Genomic DNA, 24,165 nt, shown 5'->3' on the forward strand with positions numbered 1-24,165 from the left:
CCTAAAAAGAAGGGTTAGCAACGATGAATGTGGCCATCTTCGGCCATCTATTTGATCTAGTCTAAAAAATAAATCTCTTGCGGATCTTCGCATTGTTTGCTTTTTTTTTTTTTACCCACGATAAAATTTTTATGCATGGAGATATAATTTAGAAAGACAAGGTTATCCTTCCTCGAGATGAAAGATAAAAAAGATTGAGTTCTTGACAATCCTTTTATGTCGCAAACATTATATATATACATGTATACTGTATATAATACTTGGAACACATCTAAACCTCCGCAGAGCATCTAGTGCCCATCTTGTACTTGTACATGTACGTAGCTGATCGTTAGTATATATATATTTGTAACATAAGAGTTAAATTGTGCGGACCCGAAGGGATAGAGATGGAAAGCCTAGAACCGAGATTGAGAAGGAAATAATAAAAAGGCATTATATATTTATATATATTACTCTTGTTTATGCAAAAACCTGTCTGTCTAGCCATGAGATCGACAATTGAAAGGAGATGAAGTAAATATGGTATATGATTTATTCCGAATACTCAAGAATAAGGATATTGCCAATGATCTGATAATTGATCCTGTCCATTTATCCGTTACAAATTCATGTACCATGTACGGCATACATTTCAAGGCAAAACACTAAAAAAAAAAAAATCGGGGAGATGAGATGAGACGTAAATATGGTAAAAACTTTTCGCCTTATTCCTTATTCCATCGTCCTTTTGACGCAGCCGATGGTATGCTATGGCTGTGTCTTTGGCTATGGCTATGGGTATGGCTATGGTCATAGTTGTAGTTGTGGTTGTGGTTGTGGTTGTGGCTGTGGCTGTGGCAATGTATGGCTTTGGTCAACATAGGCAGTGCGAGAGAATAGGGAAAGAATGAGGATCAAAAGAGGCAGTGCAGTACCAGCATTCCACACACATGGTTATTTTTGGGAAAAAAAGACATCTGATAACACTTGCCATATAAGCATATAAGCGCTTTAATATGGAGCACATTTGTAAAATGAAAAGGTCAATGATATTCTATCAGAAATTATATGAAAATAAGCCTTCTTTTCTTTTTCTTTTTTTCTTTTTTTTTTTTTTTTTTTTTTTTTTTGTTTTTTCCTCTTTCATCAGAGTCGAATGCACCATAGAAACGATTACAAAGAATCATTGAGACATAACAATGAAAAGAACAAGAGCAAGAGCAAGAGCAAGAGCAACACCGTTTAGAATCGTCAAAGCCCAACAGCTCTGAAAACTTTTCTTTTTTTTTTTTTCTCTCTCTCTCTCTCTCAGAAAAAAATAAAAATAAAATAAAATAAAAAAATAAAGAGAGAGACGAGGCGCAAATGAAATAGTCATCGTGTGTTTTTTTTTTTTCTTTACGTTTGTCTTTGTGCAGTGCCAAGGTCTTTCTTTCACTCTGAACATTCATTATTCTATGCATGTGGAGAGTGGATGAGTGAATGAGAGGATGTGATAGGACAATAAAGATGTAGGTTGCATAGGAAATACTTATCTAAATGTATTAATATACTCAACTTTGTTTATGTTTATTGGTAATTGTGATTATTGTTGTTTGTTGTTTTAATGGCAAAAAGTAAAAATGCTTTCCGGGATGGAAAAGACAGAAGGAAGCATTTCATTTGGAGCCCTCTTTTTCTTTGCCTTATCCGAGTACTGTACATGTATATACATTGCTAGCGACAATAAAAAAAAAAAAAAAAAAAAAAAAGATATTTTTTACAGGTTTATTTACAAACATGAAGATTGTAAATTCAACTCTGTGTTCAGTTACAAGAAGAGGTTAGGGAGTAGTTGCTGCTATTTGATTGATGAAAAAAAAAAAAAATGCAACTTTGAAATGAAGATCGTCCTGTCAACAGGAGACGTTGATGGTGATTGCTTAAAAGATTATGGACTAGTGCAAACACACTTTCACCTAAACAACACCCAAAAATAAGCCAGGATGGGAAAAAAAAAGATAAAAATAACCAGCTTTTTCATTAACAAACCTGGAACAACCTCGATCCTTTTTTAACTTTGTTTGATACTGAGAATAACATAGGGGGGAGAGAAAGGAGGACTAATAGGACCCTACTTTTTGCTGCAACAATGGGTACATTTATATTTTATCTAAATGATGATAAATATGTATTAGAGTGAGACATCCTAAAAGACGGAACAAACCTTGGAACACGTTCCTTTCTTGGAAACTTTACACAATCTGACACATCAAATGCTGTCACATGGCTAAAATTATATTTTTAAAATACGCGGCAGCAGAAGTGCTTTGTCGTGTCAAAGAGAGAGAGAGAGAGAGAGCCATGATGGAAAAACATTTGTTGTATGTATAAATCTGTATAAACGTTGTAAATATTGTATATATATAATATATAATAAAATAACATCAGCCTTTCCTTGCACATCCAGCAAGCAAAGACCGATGAGAGCTGAAAGAGTCCGTTGGGCGTTCACCTGTGATGAAGAAGTGGTCATAGCTCATGTAGGATACATGCAAATGTATTTTATATATTAAATCTCTTTTACCATTGCCAATGGGGAAGGGTTTCTTCTTTGTTCTGTGGAGAGTTTGAACTTGAGAGCCCTCTCAGCCTCATTCACAACCGTTTTTTTTTTTTTTTTTTTGCCTATAGCCTAAAAACATTATCAGGCGATTATTATTATTATTATTTTTTTTTTTCTGGGTAATTAGGAATATGAAGGATTTATAAGCTATAGTTTTTATTTTTATTTTTATTTTTTTTTTTCATAATATGCTTGTACAGACAAACAAGCAAGAAAAAAAAAAAAAAAAAAAAAAAAAAGATCGTTGTGATGGATCTCAGCCTGATTCAGACACAAGAGGCCACAGAACGCACGCTCCTAGACTACGAAAGACTAGAAAAAGGAAAAAGGAAAAAAAAAAAAAAAAAAAAAAAAAAAAAAAATTTATGTTTGCGGGGTAATAATTAACTCTGTATCATGTTGGGACCTGGCTGGCCCAGAAGTTGTTCTGGATCCTCCTGATTCTGTACCAATAATTGAAATCCGATATTATTCATGTATCCCTCCCTTCTCTGAACTTTGCATGAAAGGCAACGTTATTTTCAATTGGCTGAATCAAGTTTTTGCACACGATATTGGTGAGAGCATGAATGAATGTTTGCAAATTTTAATTCACCATGTTCTGTACGACCCAATGTTAGTTGATGGATATTAAATAATATTTATATAATATTCATATTTATATAGTATATATATGCAATACATTTATATGTCTATATATTATAGTTATTTATATAAAATAATCATCATCATCATCATCATCATAAAAAGGCATCTTCTCCATCAATGTTTATTCGTTACACAAAGATATGTATCAGGCTTGATCAAGGAAAGGGAAAAGGAGACATGGGCAAAGACGAATGCATGAAGGAAGAGAGTTGATCTATTTTTTTTTTTTTTTTTTTTTTTTTCCCTTTTGGAAGGAAAGAGAGAATTACAGTTAGAATCATCTTGAACGATGGGAGTGCGGGGATATAAAAAATCATCATCAGATATGTTTTAAAACCTTTTTAGACATCTGCGCTTTGTTTTTTCGCATGTAGCGCTAACTGATCCATTTTGAGTTAAATCAGCTTTTTCTTTTTTTTTGTGTGTGTGTGTGAATATGCACCGTTGTCGTGTTTGATCATATCATCAATGTTTTGCTACGTTCCGCGTTCCGAATCGTTTTGGTTTTGTTTGCAGTTGATTAAAAAAATTTTTTTTATGCTTTTTACAGGTCAAGGTTGGTAACGATGCGTGTCATCTTACGATCAATTTGATAAGTTATTAATAAATCCTGCCTTTTTCATTAAAGACGTTAAAAAAAAGGAGGTCCAACAGACTGCAACATGACGCCTTCTTCTGAGGGCGGGTTCAATACAAGCATCTAGGCTTAAAGTGAAGTGGCGCAAACATGCATCGCACGCGAAAAAAGAAAAAAAAAAAAAAAAAACGGTATCGAGGGATCATTGTCCGAATCTTTTCTGCAGCTGCCGCTGTCGCAATCAGCCAGCCAGCCAGCCAACTGGCTTTAAAGGCAGTGCATTTGCTGTTGAAACTGAACAGTGGATGAACTACAAGCATTAAAACTACCACACTTGCTTACCGAGCAGTGCCATGATGGGTTTTTGGATTTCTATTTTATTCCACAGACACAGCCTATCGTGTCGCCAATGAACTCTTGGCTTATTTGTTTTTGCTTTTGCTTTTGCTTTTAGAGCACCTTATCCAATGGCACAGACGTGAGGCTAGGGTATTTGAAAAGAAGACTCGAGAGACGCCAGGGCAATAGCAGAGAGCACACACATAACAGGGATAAACAAGAAACAGGAACTTTTTGAGCCAGCTTGCTGGGCGCATTAAAAAAAAAAAAAGACGCCTTCGTCCTAGATTATTTGTAGTTTCTGGTTCCTACTTTTAGCCTTAGTCTTAGTTCTAATCCTCCTCAACTCCTGTTTCCTGCTCCTTGCCCCTTACTCTCAGCTCCACGTTACTTACTGCTTGGTCGTATTTATGGATGAGCGCATCAGGTTTCATTTAACTATTGGCGCGGCAATCTGAGAAGACTACAATGTCAAAACTTGAGCTTACTGCTATTGCAAAAAAAAATTAATAATACATAATAATAAAAGAAGGCATGACCACCAGGATACCAGGGTTTTTCTTTTTCCATGTATTAACAAGCGGAAATTATTATGTGGCGACGCACTCGGGAGAAAAGGAGAGAGTGGTATTCTCTTTCTTCGACAAAAAAAAAAAAAAAAAAAAAAGTGGGCAATCGCTACTTATTCGCTGTTTTTAGTAGCATCTGATAATGGACGAATGAGGGTAGGCGGGGACTTTTTTTTTTTTTTTTTTTTTTTTTCTCTCTCTCTTTAAACCAGAAAACCCTGCCTTACCCCAACTAAACAAATATTTCTCTGCGTTTTTCTTTTTTCCATTTCTTTCTTTTTTTTTTTTTTTGCTTATGTTTTTCTCTGTGATGGATGTCAAAGGAATGGACGACAACACCCACAAGAAGAAGGAAAGCTAGGCTTTTTTGGCTGGACTACTCGAGTGAACTGGACCCGGCTACTTTTACAGTTAGCGTAAATCTTGTGTAGCGTAGCGAAGCCTACTCTTTGTGGCATGCTCACTTTATTTTATTTTATTGATTGATTGATTGATTTAAAAGAAGCAAGAGAATGAATGGAATGAATTGGAGAGAATAGGACAAATATTCTAAATCTATTAGATGATATTTATTCACACAACTAGTTTGTTTATATATACCTTATTTTAAGAAAGAAAAAAAAAGTTGCCAATGAGAGCATCAAGACAAAGAAAGACCAAGGACATTGAGCATCCGTCAAAACAAAAAAAAAAAAAAAAAAAAAAAAAAAAAACATTTAAAAGGGTTCCCCTCCTCTTCCCCTCCTCTTTCTTTTTTTTTTTTTTCTTACTCTTCTACTCACACCTCATCTCACTCTTCATTCTCTTCACTCTTGCAATCCACACCCGCATCTAATCTCTTAATTTCATTTATTGTATAATACCTCATATATAATCATCATGCTCTTCAAGTCCATTGCCACCGTCCTCACCATTGCAGGTCTCGCTGCTGCCCAGACTCCTACCGAGTACACTAAGGGTGTTGCCCACATCAAGAAGGGTATGTGATGTGATGAGATTCCCTCTTTCCTTGGCTTATTAATCTCCCCGATACTACATTGTCTCCAACAACGCTTTGCTCAGCAACTTTTGTCTTTGACGCGCAACACACAAAGAATTAATCAATCAAGGAGCAAACCATCATTGTCAATGCCGTCAGCAAAAAGAAAAAAAATGGGCGCAGTCTGCGTACGATTTTTTTTATTTTTTATTTTCCTTGTATAATAAGGAAAATCTCATGGTGCTCTTACTGCAGAAGAAGAAGAAGAACAACAATGGATAGAATCTTGCTACGTTTTATTCATCACCATTTTTTGGTTTGAGAGTAACCGGAAGGGTGGTGGGATGAACCTTACTTGCAGGTCCCATTCCGACCCGGCCTAGCCTCTGTTCTCTTTTATGATTTTCATCGTGTGTTCTAGCCACATTTCCTAATTTCCATCATCAACTGCCCAAGCGCGCTTTTTCAGTTGTTTACGTTCCATGATGGTGACAGAGACAAAGAGAGAGAGCACCAGGAGCAGAGGGTGCTATATGCTAATAATACCACATAACACAACAAATATTTAATTTGCGTTTGTGTGACCAACGGCTTCCTATTCGATAAGCACCTTTCTAGCCAATGACCGCTAAAGCCTCAACAGCCTGATCGCTCTTTTATTTTTATTCCTCACTAATTCGTCTAAAAAAAAAAAAAAAAAAAAAAAAAAAAAAGAGTTGTCTAAATATATTATTGACATTTATACGTTTTTTTTTTTTATGACCTGTTCTAGACAATATCGACGCCATCTTCACCTTCGAGAAGGTCGCTGAGGGTACCAACGTTACTGTTGATGTTAAGAGCGGTCTTACCCAGGGTCTCCAGATCCTGCCCGCTGGATTCGAATACCACATTCATGTCAAACCTGTCGGTGCTAATGGTGACTGCATGGCCACTGGTGGTCATTTGAACCCCGGCAACGCTGGCAAGTATCCTTGCGATAAGACCAGCGCCAACTTCACTGCCTGTGAGATTGGTGACTTGTCTGGCAAGCACGGAAACTTGGTCGCTGCCAACAACGACACTGGTGCCATCCCTCCTTTGAGCTACGTCGATAGCCAACTCAGCTTCTCAGGTCCTACTGAATCTGCTTTGCTCGGTCGTTCCGTCGTCATCCATAACAACGGTACCCGCATTGCCTGCGCTAACTTGGTTGTTGAAGGCTACACCGCCCCTGAGGCCAACAGCACATCCCCCACTACCGTCGGTTCTACTCCTCTCCCCACCAAGGATAGCAGCGCTGTCAAGCTCGTCGCCTCCCTTACTCTCTCTGGACTCGTTGCTGCCATGATGTTGGCTCTTTAAATATCCTTTTTAATTACTCCACTCTCTCTTCTCTTTTGTCATATAGATGCATCTCTTTACTCCCCTTCACCATCAAACAAAACAACGAAAAAAAAAAAAAAAAAAAAAAAAAAAAAAGTAGTTAATATCTATCATTTTAAAGACAGGTAGAAGCATTATACCAAGTTTAAAAAAAAAAAAAAGAAAAAGAAAAATGAGAATAGTTTCTCTTGTCGTCAAGAAAGTGCTTTCTTGATGAGCTTTTCTTCATTTCTGCTCTTTTTTTTTTTTTTTTAATAATAATAATAATAATAAAAGAATAAAAAAAAACTTGTATTGTACACTTGGAAAAAAAAAAAAAAAAAACGTTTGGTTGTTGTTTTCGGGGGTCATGCTTCATGTTATTCTGATAAACACGAAGTAGTTTTTATATACAGCACAGAAGAGTCCTCACTAGAAGGTCATGAATAAATATATATATTATTTATATATATATTTGTCGCTCTTTTTTTAAATTGAATATTATACTTTTATTTTTGATACATTTCTACTGAAACTTATTCAAACTAAGTATAAATATTTGTTCTGGCTTTACCCACGTAGTTGAAAGATCCCTTGGTGCCTGAAAATAATATATAAATAAACTATTGTACGCAAATATAACTCCTAGTTTTTATTTTATTCTTTATTTTTTATTTTTTATTTTTTTATGGCTCTATATTTGCCTATATACTTCGCCCAATCAGACCCGTGCTTGATTAGATGACGTATAAACCATCAGAGTCTTTTATTGTCCTTCCGTTTTTTTTTTTTTTTTTTTTTTTTTTCATGTGACATACAACATTTGTAAGAGTTGAATTGGAGGTCGATCCTTTAACCTACATTATATGTATATAAAAGAGACCACTGTTGATACCGCAAAAAGACTAAGAAAGGAAGAATACAACCACAAGTTTAGTAACTTAAAACCTCCCCCGTTAAATATCCGTTAATAATCCAAGTGGTCTTTTTTTACGCGTAAAAAAGAGATCTGGTCCTTAAGGTGGTGCTTCATTTTTCACTAACACGCACAATAGATTTGACCATTCGGAAGGAATAACTAAAGCACCAAGGTAAAGAAAAAAAAAAAAAAAGAAAGTCTGTCTGTCATGACTTTTTTTTTTTTTTTTTTTTTTTGTCGTTGCTGATGCTGTTATCCTTGTTATTTCAATAAGCGGTGCTTCGCGAATTATTGTAAAGTATGACACCGAAGATAACATGAAGAACGATCACACAGAAAGACTCGGAAGCTATAATTATAATAAAATAACAAATTAAACATCCTACAATCGCCACAATAGACCCTTCATTGCCCAAACTTGTATAATACATCTATCAAAAGAGAACAAAAAGCGGGTAAGAAAAAAGGCGGTTAACAAAGACTTATCGAAGTTTTAAGGAAAAAAAAAAAAAAAAAAAAAAAAAAAAAGATACAAAAAGAACCTTGGGATCTTCTTTCTCCTCATCAAAAAGTTACTCGTCAAAACCCCAAACCCAAAGCCTACAACGCCAATAAAAAAAAAAAAACAAAAATCTCCCATTTGAACGCGCTCCAAAAGAAATACCAACATTTCCGATGACAGAAACCAGGCGCCAAAAGGCCAAACGGGAAGAAGCTGCTGCCACTCAGGGACAGGGGCAGAGCAATTCCCCTTCTACTAATTCTATCGTTTCAACTACAGCTACTTCAGGAAATGACCCAATCCGAATCCAAGTCCTAGACCCAACACAAATCCCGATCCCAGTTGATGAAACAAATCCAGCGGGTCTGAAGATTCCAACACCTCCACAAACTAATGTCCACACCCCTCGCACACAGACACCAGGCCTAACGGGGCATTCTAACGAATGCGAAGATACCGCTCCCACTGCAAGCTCTACCACTCAACAGTGTAGGGATAAAGGGAAAAATAAATCCGAAGTATCCCATGCCGCGCCTGTGACTCGTCCTCCGCGTGGTAGACCCTCTACCTCACGTTCGAACCTCTCGCCGCAAATAGAACCACAAGAGGGTACCATTACTCTTTATGTTGGAAACGCGAGCTCTTCCAAAAGCTATTCAAAAAAGAGAAAAATAACTCTTCAAGAAGATCATATTTCTACTACTGCAGGAAGAGATGCCGAAGGCAACAATCGCAGCTATAACAGCAATAATGACGAACAGTCGCAACAGACGCAGCACCAACCCAGGCCTCAACACCTACAGAATGGTGGCTCTAGCTCCGCAAAGAAGCCTCGTTCAGACCCCTCTACCCTTGCCCCTACGGCTAGGACACATGGATACCGTGATATTGCGCCTTTCCCGTCGAATGTAGTGGACCCTAGAACCTCTGGGGATTATAAGCTTCCGCAGAGAGACCGTGATCATTTAAAGGGTTTAGGGCCCAGTTCTAGTTCTAGTTCTAGTTCTAACTCTGAGGACGAAAATATTGCGTCAAGGCCATTAAAAGGAATAGATGCGGCTGAAGCCCTCATTGAGTACCATAATGAAGAGCGTATCTTTGAGGATCGCAAGAGCTATGGCACAGCGTTTGGCGGAGAGCCAACTCTTCAGCAAAATTATGATCACGGCCAAGAACCCAGAAATAGTTCGGCCACAGAGGATCCAAGTTTTCATGAACTTGAGAGCCACTGCGGCTCATCTGTAGTTACCTATTCTAATCCTAGTGTCGTTAGTTCTCAACTTGCAAGGAGCTCTTTGCGTTTTCCATATCCTGGAAATTGCTTTTGGGACCGGGGCGAAGAGATATTTAGAGCTCATATCCCTCATGAAGCTTTTCACGAGAATATTAATCATCTAGCTCATGTCTATGATTGGGGTTTCCAAAGAGGGGTTGCCACGCGTGGATTCCCTAGCGTCATATATACGGAGTTTATACCCGATCCTAACATATTAACTGTTGATCATGGACAAAATCAACGCCGTTATCCAAGGACCGGTCACCTTCGACTGGATGAAAGAATTGTGGATTTAGTGGTGGCTATGCATCAGGCCTTATATGACAGAGGCTACCGTGATGGCCAACGAAGCGTTCGACCCAATGGACCTTCAGGGTCAATTGCTAACCCTTCTCCTCCTCCACCGCCACCCCATCGCCCTCATCCTCACCCGGATCGCCGCCATTATACCCCGAATATCTACCAACAGCCGCCCCATCCTCATGCTTACGGTAGGCAGTCTCCGAAGCCTATGTATGACAATCGCTATCATTCTCAACAGAGTCACCAAAACTATCCCCACTCAAATGAGTATCCTCAAGAGATTTCTTCTCGACAGTATCCGTCACACAGTCCAGAAGGCCCTAGGCGGTCTTATTATCTACCTCAACAACAACAACAAGAACTACCTTCGATGGACCTACCTCCCTATAACCACCGACAGCCAACACCCTATCCATATTATGTAGCTGCGCCCTCCCATCAATCACAGCAGCAACAGCCAAGGTCAGACGATGGGATGTATACCTACCGAGGATCATCGTCACCTGAGCCCATATATCAACGATCGATGCAACGAGATCGTCCCATCCAAAGTGCTACACTCCCTGCAGCAAATGTTGGACCATACCCAGGAGAAAGAGCCAGGGATGTGATCCAGAGCGACCCAACCAGGACTATGCCTCCGCTCACTGTGGTTACGCAGAATGTCCACGTGGGCGTGGATGGTACTAACGCTTCTGGAGGCTATCAAAGACTTGATTACAATACTGATTCCCCCTGCCACCGTTACTACGGCAGACCCCAACATCAGCAGCAAGATCAAGGTCGATGGCAACAGCAAATATTGTCACCAATGGGCTCTGAATACACTGCCGAATTGGACGCGGCTACTGAAGATGAGGAAAACGACTATTTACCACATGCAAGGGAAGAAACTCCATGGCCACAAAGTGACAATGTGCCAATGAATCCTCTACGTATTGGTAATGGCAATGAAGAGGAGACGTTGTATATGATCGAGGAGGATATTGAGAACCTGGAATGGGCGTTACAGAATGTAAAGAAGCAAGAGCAGCAGCGGCGGCGGCAGGAAGTACAAATACAGAGGCAGAGAGATGGAGAAGGGCCTTCAACCTCCACTAACAGCTTTCTCGGCCATCAACCACAAGTATCTCACCAAGTTCCTATGGTTTCTACTACTGATATGCCTAGCTCTAATATCAATTCATTGCCATCGTCATCATCATCGACATTTCAGCCTAGAGACACGTCTTCACAAGCACCCAAGTCATTGAGCTTTATCCATCAAGGAGTAGGGGAAGCCAGAGGGACAGGAGCAGGAGATGGAAGAGATGGAGAAAGGGGAATGGACGTAAGCACAACGTCGGTAGCAGGACATGCACGGGAAAAGAAGATTAGAAATAAGTTTGTAAACTCATTTCAAGCTTCGTACGTACACAGCAGCAACAACAGTGGCAGTAGCTCTAGACGTAGCGGCGGCGGAGGAAGTATGACCCACAGAATGAACAACAATGCTGCTGCTACAACTAGTGTTGCGAGTAATGGCGCTGTTTGCGCTACAAGTGTTGCTGAGAAGTCATCAGACAGCCTTAGTATTACTACGACTGCTACTGCTACTGGCACTACCATCGCTGTTAGTACTGACGTTGTTGGAGCTAGAACGATGAATGATGTTCGCTATCGTCCCTACCCAAAGGCTAAAAAGTCCTCACCTAAGAAGACGCCCAAGCCATCGTCTCTACGTAGCGAGGCTACTCAACAGAGCATGAATAAGGATATTGCTATTCAGAGTCAAGGTCAGAACCAAAACCAGGACCAAGACCAGGACCAAACTCTGAAGAGAGCGATATTATCGGAAGAATCAGGTGGGGGTGAGGCAGTCAAGAAAGAACGTGAGGCCAGTGCAGAAGAAGGAGAAGAAAAGAATGAAGCCAAAGAAGGAGGAAAAAAGAATGAAGTCGGAGAAGATTGTAGTAGTAAGAAGTAGGATATCGATACTATCATCGACTAGCAGAGGCAGAGACAGCAGGACGAGATTGAGGTATAGCCAATGAGAGAGATATCGAGCGTGAAGCTTGAAGTGGCTGACTTGAAAGTTACAAGCTTTCATTTTTTAAGGCTTAGTTTTTTTCTTTTTTCTTTTTTCTTTTTCTTTTCTTTTTTTTTTTTTTTTTTTTTTTTTTTTCAAATAAAATAGTAAGCCATTTCTCTCTTCTTTTTTACTTTATTTTTTTATTTCATCTAACTTTCATTTTAAAATACTAGTGGTCCCGTGTGGTCTTGGGATGCATTCGACGCCGCATTCGTTCACGCTTTTCCTTGAGTTTTTTCCATAATCGCTTCTTTTGCTTAGAAACATGATTGACCGCATCTCGACTCTCGTTCAACAGATCAATATATTGGTTACTGCAGTTGATATTTTCCTAAACGATGTTGGAAATCAATGAAGAGGATCGTAAAATAAATGAGAAAACATGTCAAAAGCCGAGAGAAGGAGAGACTACTAAAAGACTTCAGAGATCATTACCATAAGTAGAGAAAGAGTCTTTTGGACCTGTTCCCGATCCTCTCCGTTCTTCTTCCACTCCTTGTTTCCATTAATAAATTCTGCTTGGTCTGGCATTCCCCTTAGAGCCGTGGAGCAACCCTCGCCCATACCGTAGCCTAATTGTGGATAAAGTGGATCGTCTCCTTGGAGGATCAAGGCCACACGACTCATCATTTTGTTGACAGCCTTCTCGCGTTCAATCATGGCCATGGCATGAACAGCCATGATCTGTAGCTGAGGACTCTGAAAGATTTTTCTCAATTGAGGTCTTTGTAAAATTTCGGTTGAGGATTCAAGAGGCGATAAGAGTTCATTGATTTTGATACCCGCATAGGGGTTTTCATCATCCGAGAGCGCATCTTCTGCATGACCGTTCTCATCTACACCATAGGATGAACTTGACGTGGGTCGAATTTGGATCACTTCACGTTTACTGATGGCAGCAGCTAATTTAGATCCTGGTTGTATAGTTGTTCCTAATATGCCGTTCATGATGGAGGATGTTCCTGCTCCTGCTCCTAATCCTGATCCTGGTCCCGGTCCTGTCCCTACTACTACTCCTGAGGCAGCGAGGGAGCGTCTAAAGTTGGATCGAATCTCTTCCTCATTGGTATTATCGTCCAAAGATTTTGGATTGTTATTGTTGCTGTAGTTGCTGTTAATTCCACGCAAGTCAGGAATGTGGAGCCTACAACCTCCTGTAGTTGGGTTGGGTTTACGTTTGAGTTTATTGCCTCGGTTATGCGGCACGAAGCCAATTTCTTCTTCGTCCGAGCTTTCCTCCCTGACTTTTCTCGCCCCTGCAAAAAAAAAAAAAAGTAAAAAGTTAGTCTTTTTTTTTTTTTTTTTTTTTTTTTTTTGATTTTGCAACTTCTCGTAAGTGAAATGACAAACACATACTTGATGTAGGAATGGGAGCTAGGACCGGTGCTTCTGTGTAAGGTATCGCTCTGCTTTTTTAATAAAGTAAAAATAAAAATAATAAAAATATTGCTTATTTTAGTAAAAGGAACAGTGGCAGAAAAGGAATTCGAATGCATCAGCCTGAAAATTCTAGAAATGAATCAGATTTATAAAGAAAAATAAAAATAAAAAAAACCTTTTGGCATGTTTGATTGTCATCAAGTGGTCAGTCTCCATGATTGGGAGCGTGTAGAATGGGTGATATTATGTGAATTATTTACAGATGACCAACAATCAGTGATTAAAAATAAAAAAATAAAAAAATTAAAACGCTTTAAATATGATGGATAAAAAAAAAAAGAGAGAGAGAAAGAGAGAGAGAGAGAAAGAGAGAAAGTAAGAGAGAGAGAGAGAGAGAAATACAAAAAGGGAAAGAGACTTGCGGTCAAGAAAGAGTAAGTGTGTGTGCGTGAACAAGAAGTTGTGGATGCATGCAGAGACGAAGAGGAAGAAAAAGATTTGTCTGTCCAGTGTGACTGCGCGTAGAAAGTAAAGCTCACTGTAGTCCCCAGAAAGGAGTCGGTGTAAGAACGTGGTCTCAGCAAAGAACTAAACCTTTATTTTCTCTCTCTCTCTGTTCTCTTTCTCTTTCTCTTTCTCTTTACACTTCTTTTGTTCACACACGTAACACGTATCATTGCTCCTATCACCTATCAATCAATCACTAACAACCTCCATTCAATACTCTAATATCCATTTTTGAGTCATGTCTGCTACCTCTACTCCTGCCATTGTGCCTTGTCGGTACAAAACTGGCAAGACCCTGGGTCAGGGCACCTATGCTGTCGTCAAGGGTACTGATAGCTGCTTCTCTTTGCTCTTACATTCCATCTTAATCTGTCTTCATCATTATCTCTCTTTTGCTTTTAACGAATAGTCCTCTCATACAAAACTTTTTTTTTTATTATTTTCATTGCTCGTTCGGGATTACAACCCAAATCTAAATCCATATCCATATCCATATCCATATCCATATCCATATCCATATCCATATCCATATCCATATCCATATCCATATCCGTATCCATATCCAAAGAGGCTGTCCATGTAAAGTTATTTCGATCGTTACTGAATCTTTTATGAGAAATAATCTGTTTTTGTTGTCCAGGAACAGCTGCAACGATGAGTGGTTGAGTGACTAATCTGACGGCCCTTGGGATTATTATTTTCTCACCCTTTTTCAAACAAATTTATGCTCAAAGATTGAGACTGGAAAAAGATATGCTGTCAAGGTGATCAACAAGAAACTGATGGAAGGCAAAGAACACATGATCCGCAATGAGATTGCTGTCCTTCGTCGCATCTCCATTGGTCATGCCAACATTCTGACCCTCGTGGACTTTTTTGAGACCATGAACAACCGTGAGTTTATTTTTATTATTGTTATTGTCAATTTGTCTTTAAACTATTTTTTTTTTTTTTGTTTCCTTGATGTTCCTCATGATACAAAGGGTCTAACGCGTCTATGTTGTTTACTTTTTCTAGTTTACCTGGTCACAGATTTGGCTGAGGGTGGTGAGTTGTTTGATCGAATTTGCAGAAAGGGTAACTACTATGAGCATGATGCTGCCAACTTGGTCAGGACCATCTGTAGTGCCGTGGCCTATCTGCACGAGCAAGGAATTGTTCACCGAGGTAAAAAAAAAAAAAAAAAAAAAAAAAATGCATGAAAATAAATTTTGGCTAATGTGAAGGAATATACTTGAATACAAGGAGACAGGTTAAAAAAATGATAAAGAAAAACAATACGATTTGTGGTGGTCTATTCTACCCTGGCATTACTATGTCTTCCACTGATTGCTCTCAGGTTGTGCTCATAGAGCCGTGGCGTCATCACTAATTTACGCCATCATAAAGCACCATGACCATGTCTCTTTATTCCCTTTTTTTTTTCTGATTGTCAGTTAGCCGCTGTTACTTTTTTCCTGGGAAAGCAAACATGGGGTTGTAAAAAGAGAGCTTGGTTCAATGAAACACAATGGACGTGAGGAAAGACATCAATAGGAAGTAATGATGGAAGAGAGCCCTGCGATTTAGTTTCGCGTGGATATGGTTCGAGGACGGGGCACGAGTAAAAAAAAAAAAAAAAAAAAAAACAACAAAACAAAACAAAACAAGACAAACTAACTGTCCTGGTTCATTTCTGTTCTTATACTTGTTCTTTTTCACTTGATTGCTCCATTGATATGAACTGGATACTCATGGCTACTAGATTTGAAGGTAAGAAAATTCCTATTTGTAAAAGGATTCCCATCAGATGTTAAGTATAGAAAAAACTCCTCGGAAGAATTTTTTCTATTTGTTTGTTCCATTTTATTTTATTAATGTAGCTGGGCTTTGCTTTTGCTATCATATATTGTTGGCTTCCGTATTTTCCTGTCTCATTTGAATCGACTATTCTCTCTAACTCTCGACGAGCATATTTGCCATCTTTCTTTGGCTACTACTTCCTTTCCCCCCTTTTTACGCTTTCCCCCTTTTCTTATTTGATATGTCGTTGATATGATCGTTGATTGACCTTTTTATTCTGTTTCTATCGACTTGCCCTTGATATATTGTTCGGCAAACCTTGCGCACAGCCCGAAAATTTGCTTTTCAAAACAGCAGCAGAGGACAGTGAGCTTCTCATCGCTGACTTTGGGCTTTCAAGGATCATTGATCAGGAAAAGTTTCATTTACTGACCACAACCTGTGGAACTCCAGGATATATGGTAAATATTTTTTTCTTTTATTTATTTTATTACTTTGTCAACTTCAATGTGCTTGCGCCATGCAGAATTCTTAAAATGAAAGCGGTTGGATTTTCAATACTCTATTTGGTATTTTTTTTAGGCTCCCGAAATTTTCCAAAAATCTGGCCATGGCAAACCTGTGGATATGTGGGCTTTGGGCGTAATCACATACTTCTTACTCTGTGGTTACACACCATTTGACCGTCAGAACAGTATGGACGAGATGCATGCCATCCTTCATGCCGAGTACCAGTTCAGTCCTGTTGAATACTGGCAGGGTGTTTCTGAAACGGGTATGTATTGCTTTATTTTAATACCATTGCATATTTCACTTGCATCAGTAAATGACCCAGCTATTGTAGGCCAAAAAAAAAAAAAATAAAAAAAATAATAATAATAATAATAACGGTCTGAGATCACTTTAAAAAATAGCCAAGTCCTTTATCAATGGCTTATTAACAGTGGACCCTAGTCGCCGGATGACAGCACAGGAGGCATTGAATCATCCATGGTTGGCGCTGTCTGCGATTCATCACCAGGAAACTCAGCAACAACAACAGCAGGATCAGGAAATGGAGGGCGTAGCACCTCATGACTTGCTACCATCGATGATGTCGGCACGTACAAAGTTCCGCCATGTAGTGGGCGCAGTCAAAGCACTCAACAAGATGGGTGGCAAGCGTCATGAAGACTTGCGAGCAATTCATGCTGAGGATGTGTCTCATGTAATCCATCAGGGAGACGTGGATATGGTCTAAGAATGAAAGAAGAATATAATAACTATCAAAAGAAGGAAAAAAAAAAAAAAAAAAAAAAAAAAAAAAGACTTTCTTAGATTGAAGGAGGATAAGATGTATTGCACTGAAAGAAGCAAATTATGACTGATTGATGAAATGTAGACACATTCACTCATACACGCGAATAGAAAATGATTTGTAAGAAAGAACGTATTTGGGATGGGTGGATGAGTAGAAGAGGAGAAAGCCATCCATGAGGTGTGAAGGAAGTTTTATCTGACAGGATTAAATCTGATGAAGGAGGAAAGAAAGAAAAGAACCCTTGCATGCGTGTGGATGCATGGGGCAATTTCATTGTGGGATATATATATGACATGAAAAGTGTACGAACATGAATTATAGAGAGTTTTCATGATTGCTCAATATCTTCAAATGCGGCGATGTGGAGAGATAAAAATGTGGGTGGAATGCTCTCTCTCTCTTTCGCTCTCTCGCTTTCACATTCTCGTTCACTTTTTTCAATCTTTTTTTTATTTTTCGGTCATCGTCAGTTTGTTAGGCTAGCTGGTTTTTTTTTTTTTTTTTCTTTTTAAAGCAAAAGATTGAGCATTGATTGCATTGGAGGCGGAGGTGTATGTTCAAAGCGAAATGCTGTTGAACCCTAATTGTTTTTTTCCTCTGTTCTCCTGTTAGTGGTCGTATTATTAGCCTTTTGTTTTCTTTCTTTTTTTTCCTCATTCTCTCATCATCCCACGCTTTTTTTTTTTTTTTTTTTTTTTTCTTCCTCTTCATCCTTACTAGTCAATCTACCGCACTACTTCCATCACCTTCCCTTTCACTTTCTCCTGTGTGTGTAGCATGTGTGCCATTTAGACCACATTTCCTCTTCCACTCATTCTTAATCTTTAAATCTTTTTTTTTTTTTTTTTTTTTTACTTTTCATTTCTTATACAAATATATATATATCAACATCAACTCTATTGACTATTATATTTAGTCAAACTAATATTTTAATAGAAAAAACAAACAAGCAATGGTGCCTGAAGAGAGTGCTGATATTCAGGTCCTGGTCAGGGCAATGTATGACTATGAATCCGAGGATAGCACCAACCTGAGTTTTAAAAAAGATGATGTGATCCAGGTTTTAGCCCAACTTGAATCTGGATGGTGGGCAGGTCATTGTGATGGTCGACAAGGTTGGTTCCCTTCTAACTATGTCCAAGTTTTGGGGGAAGAAGACCTTGATAGCCAGGAGGAGGATGTAGAAGACCAAGATGACCTAGATGTAAGTATCTTTTTAAAATACCCTCAAATGACCAAAGGATACATTGAATGCCATTAGACTCTTTTTTATATGACAAATCAACCAAAGCAACCATCGACAAAAAGAACCCTCTCTTTCTTTTTACTCTTTGTCTTTTGTCAGTAACGTACGTCGTACGGGCAATAAACACACAAATCAAACAGAGCATTGATTTTCCGTCTTCCATGCACATGTACATCGAACCACATTTTTCACATTCAACACAACGGCATTTGTTATAAGAAATTTATTTTTTATTTTCTCTATTTTACTTTTGCTCAGTACCGCAGGCTCATCTTGTGGAATTGAGGCGCGTCGGATGCAATGCCTCTATCCACTGGGGTTATTGAGTCCAACCCCTTTCTCTCTTTTTCTCTTTTCTCTCTCTATCTGCTCAATGAAGTACTTTTTTTTTTTTTTTTTTTTTTTTTTTTACTCGCCACAAATTACGTTAGCCCGTCAGTCGAGAGCATACTTTACTGCTTGATTACAACGACCAGCCCAGTTTAATATTAAGAAAAAAAGGGGGAAAAGAGGAGAGAAAAGGTAGAAGAGGAATGATCGAGAGAGAGAGAGAGAGCAATGGGTTGAACTTTAAAGAGGAGAGAGTATCCTTCAAGATGCGATGTTGTTTTGTTGTACCAACAAGACTAACAAAACGGAATTGAGGGTTATATTAAAGCGCAGGATGCACATGGAGTACACAAAAAAGCATGCGGCAATCATTTAGACAAGGAGCAAGCTTTTTTTTTTTTTTTTTTTTTTTTTTTTTGCATGTGTGTTTTTCATTAGCATGAATGTTTGGGCAATCCTGACAAGTTTAGAGGATGCTTTAGTATATACAAATGCTTTAGTAAAGCAAACAAGAGCACACACATCATCCGATTCTAGCCTATGGTCCATTTAATATTGACATGTTAATATTGAAATATTTCTGGTTTCATGATCATAGAGTGCTGATGACCTTTGGTTACCCCAAACAACAGATGATGGGCAAGTCTTCTACTATAACCAACGCACACATGAATCAAGTTGGACGATTCCAGAGTCCGAAGATCGTACCAGCATCGCCACAGACCTGGATGCTATAGGCAAGTTTTTTTTTTTATTTTATTTTATTTTATTTTTTTATTTTTATTTTTTTAGCTGGACCTTTAATTCCCTATCAAACAAATGAGCTACTTTGTGGCATTCTCTTGTCTTGTTGGGGATTCCCGGATGGAAATTAAAGAGCTTTTTTTTTTTTTTGGATGTGGAGAACCCCTTCCATTAAGATCATTTCATTTCTCTGTAACCTTAATCTTACTATCCTGCATGCTATCGATTTTATTAACATGAAAACGACAACTCTTCTTTTCTTCGTTCCTTCTTCTCAATCAGGTCAAGGACAATGGTCGGTGCGCCAGTCAACATCCAATGGCAATGACTGGTACAACTCTGAGGCTGAAGAAGAAGACCAGGAGGACGAGGAAGAACATGATCAAACTCAGGAAACTCGACCTGGAATCTCTCGAGCCTCAAGTACACAATCTGTCAACAAGGTAAAGAAAAAAAAATGATTGATGATCCTTTCCCCCAACAAGTGCTCGATATGCGCAACCTAGTAACAAAGTTACATCTGTATAGAGCCTGCTTGGCCCATGAGGGTCAAGTAAGCTTTTTGGTTTACTCTGTTATTTATATTCTCGTAGTTTTGTTGTGGTAATATATATATATATATATATATATATATATAAAAAGGGAACGAAAGAGAAAAAAAAGGACTATTGAAACGACAGCCGAGTGTTTACCCTTGTTCTACGCCATTGTTCAACTTTATTGAGCTATAATGAGCTTGTCTTCAATTTACTTTATCTGCCCAATCAGCGGTCGACTCATAACCTTTCCTTCCTCAATTCTAGGCTTCCGCTGGAGACGTTGGTTCCTCCACAGACCCTTCTCCTTCTCTGACTTCCGTGCGTAAACCCTCAGGTCTGACGCCTGCAGTGCCACAAGACTCGGTCGAGGGTCTACCACCATTGCCAATATTACCTAACCCATTCGATCCTGAGCCAACTTGGCAATCCCTCCAGGAGCATACAAATGCAGCCGTGGATAACCTGTTACTATCTGCAGAGAAGGGTTACAAGCCTTATTATCTTATTCAATCATCGATTGTTGTCGAAGCTATCCGTGTCATGCTCTATGCTTCCGGCACAGTCGACAAGGACGCGGCAGTAATGCGGCAGCATCGCGCGCTCAAAATGCAACACCGACAGATTATGGCTGCGCTCTCCAAGCTCGTTCTCTCGGCCAAGATGGCCTCCGGTGTCTGGCCTGCAGCTGACGCTATTAGCAAACTTCAAAATGATGCCAAGGAAGTCAAGGTTGCAGCTCAAAACTATGTTACTACCGCTATGGCTGTGGACATTACAGTTCATCAGGTGGATGCCAGGCTGGTGACTGATGTCAAGAGTCCACTCCGTGCCAAGGCTGCTGCAAAAACACTTGATCGAGCTCTCTCAAATGCGTCGCTCAGGGGCGAAAATGGTGTTGGGGCTGTTAATAATGACCGTAAAGTGTTTGGTTCACAGATGAGTATTCAGAGCATTTTGAGCCAGCTGGATTATTATTCCAAGAGCACTTCTAAAGCCGTCAATGTGCTGGTGATGCAGATTGAAAAGATTATCGAGAACCCTTCACCCGCACTTCGCAACAGCGGCCAGAATGGTGTTTCGGCCTCTGCGCCTGTTATGAACACTGCACAATCTGCTCAATTAGTCACACAGGCACGCCAGACCATTTCACAGCTTGGCTCCTTGTTAACCCTCGTCACCGATTTTTATGCTAGCGTCCACCACGAGAACTCTACTATCCCTGAAAAGTACTTTGCAGACGTTAGAACGGCCAAGCAGGCTCTCCATGGCAACACGGCTTCATTAGTGATGGCTATTCAGTCAGCCACGGATCTGTTGGCCATTGGTCAAACTTTGGATTTGGCCCTCAATACGGCCCTCACTACAGAGAAAACCTCGCAGACCTTGGTTGATGCAGTCCGGACCTTAGTTCAGGAAAAAGATGCGGCTGACCATGCAGCCTTGAAGCCACAACACGAACCATATGGTCGCAAAGCACCCGTCACACCCGGCATGGAGCGTACGACAGAGGAAATTATTTACAACAACCATGATAATGACTCTGACATTGAACCAGATATGACACCACGACCACCAACTTCTCAGAGTGGCTATCATGGTTCCGGTACCGGTACTCTTCCACGTAATAGATCTGATTCTCAACCATCTATTTTCTCGAGTCACTCCAACCTCTCAAATCAGCCACAGACACCCGGCAACGAGTATGGATCCCGAAATCCTCAAGGAGGATTCCCTTTTCCAACTTCGCCTACTGACTCGATTTCAGGAGTTCCTAGTACCACCCACCCAGGTCGGTTTGATACTCGAGATAAGCTAAGGAAGCTTTTGGGAGAAGATGTGCCTGGGCGAGTGTCTACTCAGTACTGGTTCTTGAATTACGACTACCAGCCAGGAGATCTGGTTTTAAATGCAGATGGGCAGGTGAAAGGAGGCACGCTCCCTGCACTGATCGAACGACTGACATTGCATGATGGATTGGATCCCAACTTTATTGCAACGTTCCTACTCACATACCGATCATTCACGACCACGAAAGAATTGTTTGAGCATCTGTTCCTTCGATTCACGATCCAAGCACCACTGGGACTGGAGCAAGAAGAGCTGGAGATCTGGAATGAGAAGAAGCTGACGCCGATTCGACTACGTGTCTTCAACATTATCAAATCGTGGTTAGAGACATATTATCTGGATGATGAACCGGATGATAGGGAGGCTCTAGCGATGATCAAAGACTTTTCAGGCTCGACAGCAATGAGAGATACAATGAGCTTTGCAGCAGTACAGCTGATCAAGCTGGTTGAGAAACGCGAACAATCTGAGGGAACGTTTAGGAAGATGGTCTTGAACTTGACAACACAGGCTCCACAGCCGATCGTACCCCGAAATTTGAAGAAAATTAAATTTTTGGAATTAGATCCTTTGGAATTTGCGCGTCAGTTAACAATCATGGAAGCAACAGTGTATAACAAGATTCGACCGGTTGAGTGTCTGGCTAAGGCTTGGATGAGTGAGGACCCCGATATTGCTGCCAAGGCTGTAAACATCAAGAAGATGATCGAAACCAGTAATTTGTATGCAAACTGGATCAACGAATTAGTCTTGAGCGAGAAGGAACTCAAGAAGCGCGTCCTTGTCATCCGCCACCTTGTTATGATTGCTGAGGTGAGTATTAAGTTTGAATTATTGGATGCCGTGGTTAGAAGTATTTGTCATTTGGTGACTTTGCTGAATCCTTATATTTAATGATATTGATCTTTTATTATTATTATTATTTTTTTTATTTTTATGTATTTGGCGCACTTAGAGACTACGCCAGTTGAACAACTTCAGTATGCTGTCTGCTACGATGGCAGCACTTTCGCAGTCACCAATCCATCGTTTAAGACGAACTTGGGAACAAGTTCCAGCCAGGACGATGACTTCATTTATGGATCTCCAATCCTTGATGGGTGTGGTCAAGAACTGGGCTGAGTACCGTGAAGAGCTTCACTCGGTCAATCCACCATGCGTACCTTTTGTGGGCATGTATTTGACAGATTTGGTGATGATTCAGGATGGAAATGGGGATTTCTTGAAGAAATCCAATCATCTGATTAATTTCTACAAGCGTGTCAAGACTGCAGAGGTTATTCGCGAGATTCAACAGTACCAATCTGTTCCTTATTGTCTCACAGCCGTCCCTGAAATCCAAGCCTTCATCCGACGCGGTCTCGATGGCACAAAGTCAGTCGCAGATTTATATGACATGAGTCTGGCCTTGGAACCTCGGTAAGTTCCTTTCTCCTCACCCCCTTACTTTATGATTATTCTTGTTATTATTGTTGTTTTATGGAGGATGTATAGCCATGGATAGTTTTTTTTTTTTTTTTTTTTTTTTTTTTTTTTTCTTTTTTCTTTTTTCTTTTTTCTTTTTGGTTGCGAGAAGAGGTGGAAAGGAAAGGGAAATGTTATTTTTCCCAATTTAAAGAAACTATCTGACTGAAATATTTGATGCTCTGCCATCTCTTACACACACAAAAAAAAAAAACTATCGTTCGCTTCCTCTTCCTTTCGTCCTTTAACCACAAACCAGTGAACGTGGCGATGAAAGAATGGCAAGACTATTAACAGAGTCGGGCATGCTCTAGAGAGAAGAAGAGAAAGGAACAAAAAAAAAAATCCGGCGACTCAACACTTTATCACACCATACGCCTACAGTCTACACATCCGCAGTGCCTGGATATCCCTGGACCACTTCCTTTTTACTTTCTCTTTCTATTTTTTAATTTATTTTAATTTTCGTTGGCAGTTGGACAATCAGAACAATTGGACATTTCCCAACAAGAAACATCGACTTCTTTTTTCACGGCAGATCATCCAGATCATATAACCTTTGTCATAATCTTGAGAGAACGATGGCTGTCTACGATTTTTCTTTCTCCTTTTCTTCTCTAATTTTTACATTAAAGTTATATTTTATTTACGAAAAAAAAAAAAAAAAAAAAGAAAAGTCCTTCAAAGAACTGACACCCACTCTCTACTCCCATTTTTCTTTCTTTCTTTCTTTCTTTTTTTTTTTTTTTTTTTTTTCGATCACTTGCTTTCTTTTTTATATTTGGGCTTGATTTTTTGTGGCCCTCCTAGTGAAAAGGTCACATCACCCAACACTGTCGAACATATCAACCAGGTTTTTCATGCCACTGGATTGTAGATTATCATTATTTCTGCTACAACTACATTACTTT

At 39.4% G+C, this 24,165-nt stretch overlaps 6 protein-coding genes across 6 annotated transcripts; 5 read left to right on the top strand and 1 right to left on the bottom strand.

Annotated features, from left to right (window-relative positions):
- Nucleotides 1–3,352: 3,352 nt before the first annotated feature.
- BCR41DRAFT_374267 (hypothetical protein) lies at nucleotides 3,353–4,569 on the top strand (the record flags this gene model as incomplete). The annotated part of the gene is made up of 3 exons (XM_022026858.1): nucleotides 3,353–3,443; nucleotides 4,201–4,301; nucleotides 4,450–4,569. 3 exons carry the CDS (start codon nucleotides 3,353–3,355, stop codon nucleotides 4,567–4,569), a joined length of 312 nt encoding a protein of 103 aa, XP_021877311.1.
- Nucleotides 4,570–5,475: 906 nt separating this feature from the next.
- On the top strand, nucleotides 5,476–7,043 carry BCR41DRAFT_425332 (superoxide dismutase; the record flags this gene model as incomplete). The annotated part of the gene is made up of 2 exons (XM_022030571.1): nucleotides 5,476–5,699; nucleotides 6,472–7,043. Exons 1-2 carry the CDS (start codon nucleotides 5,600–5,602, stop codon nucleotides 7,041–7,043), a joined length of 672 nt encoding a protein of 223 aa, XP_021877312.1. The 5' UTR covers nucleotides 5,476–5,599.
- A 1,594-nt stretch (nucleotides 7,044–8,637) lies between these two features.
- BCR41DRAFT_413081 (hypothetical protein) lies at nucleotides 8,638–12,062 on the top strand (the record flags this gene model as incomplete). The annotated part of the gene is made up of 2 exons (XM_022029484.1): nucleotides 8,638–11,998; nucleotides 12,034–12,062. 2 exons carry the CDS (start codon nucleotides 8,638–8,640, stop codon nucleotides 12,060–12,062), a joined length of 3,390 nt encoding a protein of 1,129 aa, XP_021877313.1.
- A 171-nt stretch (nucleotides 12,063–12,233) lies between these two features.
- Nucleotides 12,234–13,840, bottom strand: BCR41DRAFT_361439 (RXT2-like protein). The gene is made up of 4 exons (XM_022025532.1): nucleotides 13,670–13,840; nucleotides 13,471–13,523; nucleotides 12,550–13,370; nucleotides 12,234–12,445 (listed from the first exon to the last, which is right to left on the bottom strand). The coding sequence occupies exons 1-4, from the start codon at nucleotides 13,708–13,710 to the stop codon at nucleotides 12,284–12,286; spliced, it is 1,077 nt and encodes a 358-aa protein (XP_021877314.1). The 5' UTR covers nucleotides 13,711–13,840; the 3' UTR covers nucleotides 12,234–12,283.
- Nucleotides 13,841–14,088: 248 nt separating this feature from the next.
- BCR41DRAFT_361441 (kinase-like domain-containing protein) lies at nucleotides 14,089–17,064 on the top strand. Its single transcript, XM_022025533.1, has 8 exons — nucleotides 14,089–14,327; nucleotides 14,570–14,580; nucleotides 14,736–14,895; nucleotides 15,019–15,168; nucleotides 15,746–15,753; nucleotides 16,113–16,244; nucleotides 16,366–16,558; nucleotides 16,698–17,064. Exons 1-8 carry the CDS (start codon nucleotides 14,240–14,242, stop codon nucleotides 17,021–17,023), a joined length of 1,068 nt encoding a protein of 355 aa, XP_021877315.1. The 5' UTR covers nucleotides 14,089–14,239; the 3' UTR covers nucleotides 17,024–17,064.
- Nucleotides 17,065–17,951: 887 nt separating this feature from the next.
- On the top strand, nucleotides 17,952–23,859 carry BCR41DRAFT_361446 (ras guanine nucleotide exchange factor domain-containing protein). The gene is made up of 6 exons (XM_022025534.1): nucleotides 17,952–18,287; nucleotides 19,258–19,396; nucleotides 19,686–19,846; nucleotides 20,207–22,603; nucleotides 22,746–23,209; nucleotides 23,514–23,859. The coding sequence occupies exons 1-6, from the start codon at nucleotides 18,036–18,038 to the stop codon at nucleotides 23,566–23,568; spliced, it is 3,468 nt and encodes a 1,155-aa protein (XP_021877316.1). The 5' UTR covers nucleotides 17,952–18,035; the 3' UTR covers nucleotides 23,569–23,859.
- Nucleotides 23,860–24,165: the final 306 nt, after the last annotated feature.

The sequence above is a fragment of the Lobosporangium transversale genome (genome assembly GCF_002105155.1).
Source record: "Lobosporangium transversale strain NRRL 3116 chromosome Unknown BCR41scaffold_48, whole genome shotgun sequence".
NCBI lineage: Eukaryota > Fungi > Mortierellomycota > Mortierellomycetes > Mortierellales > Mortierellaceae > Lobosporangium > Lobosporangium transversale.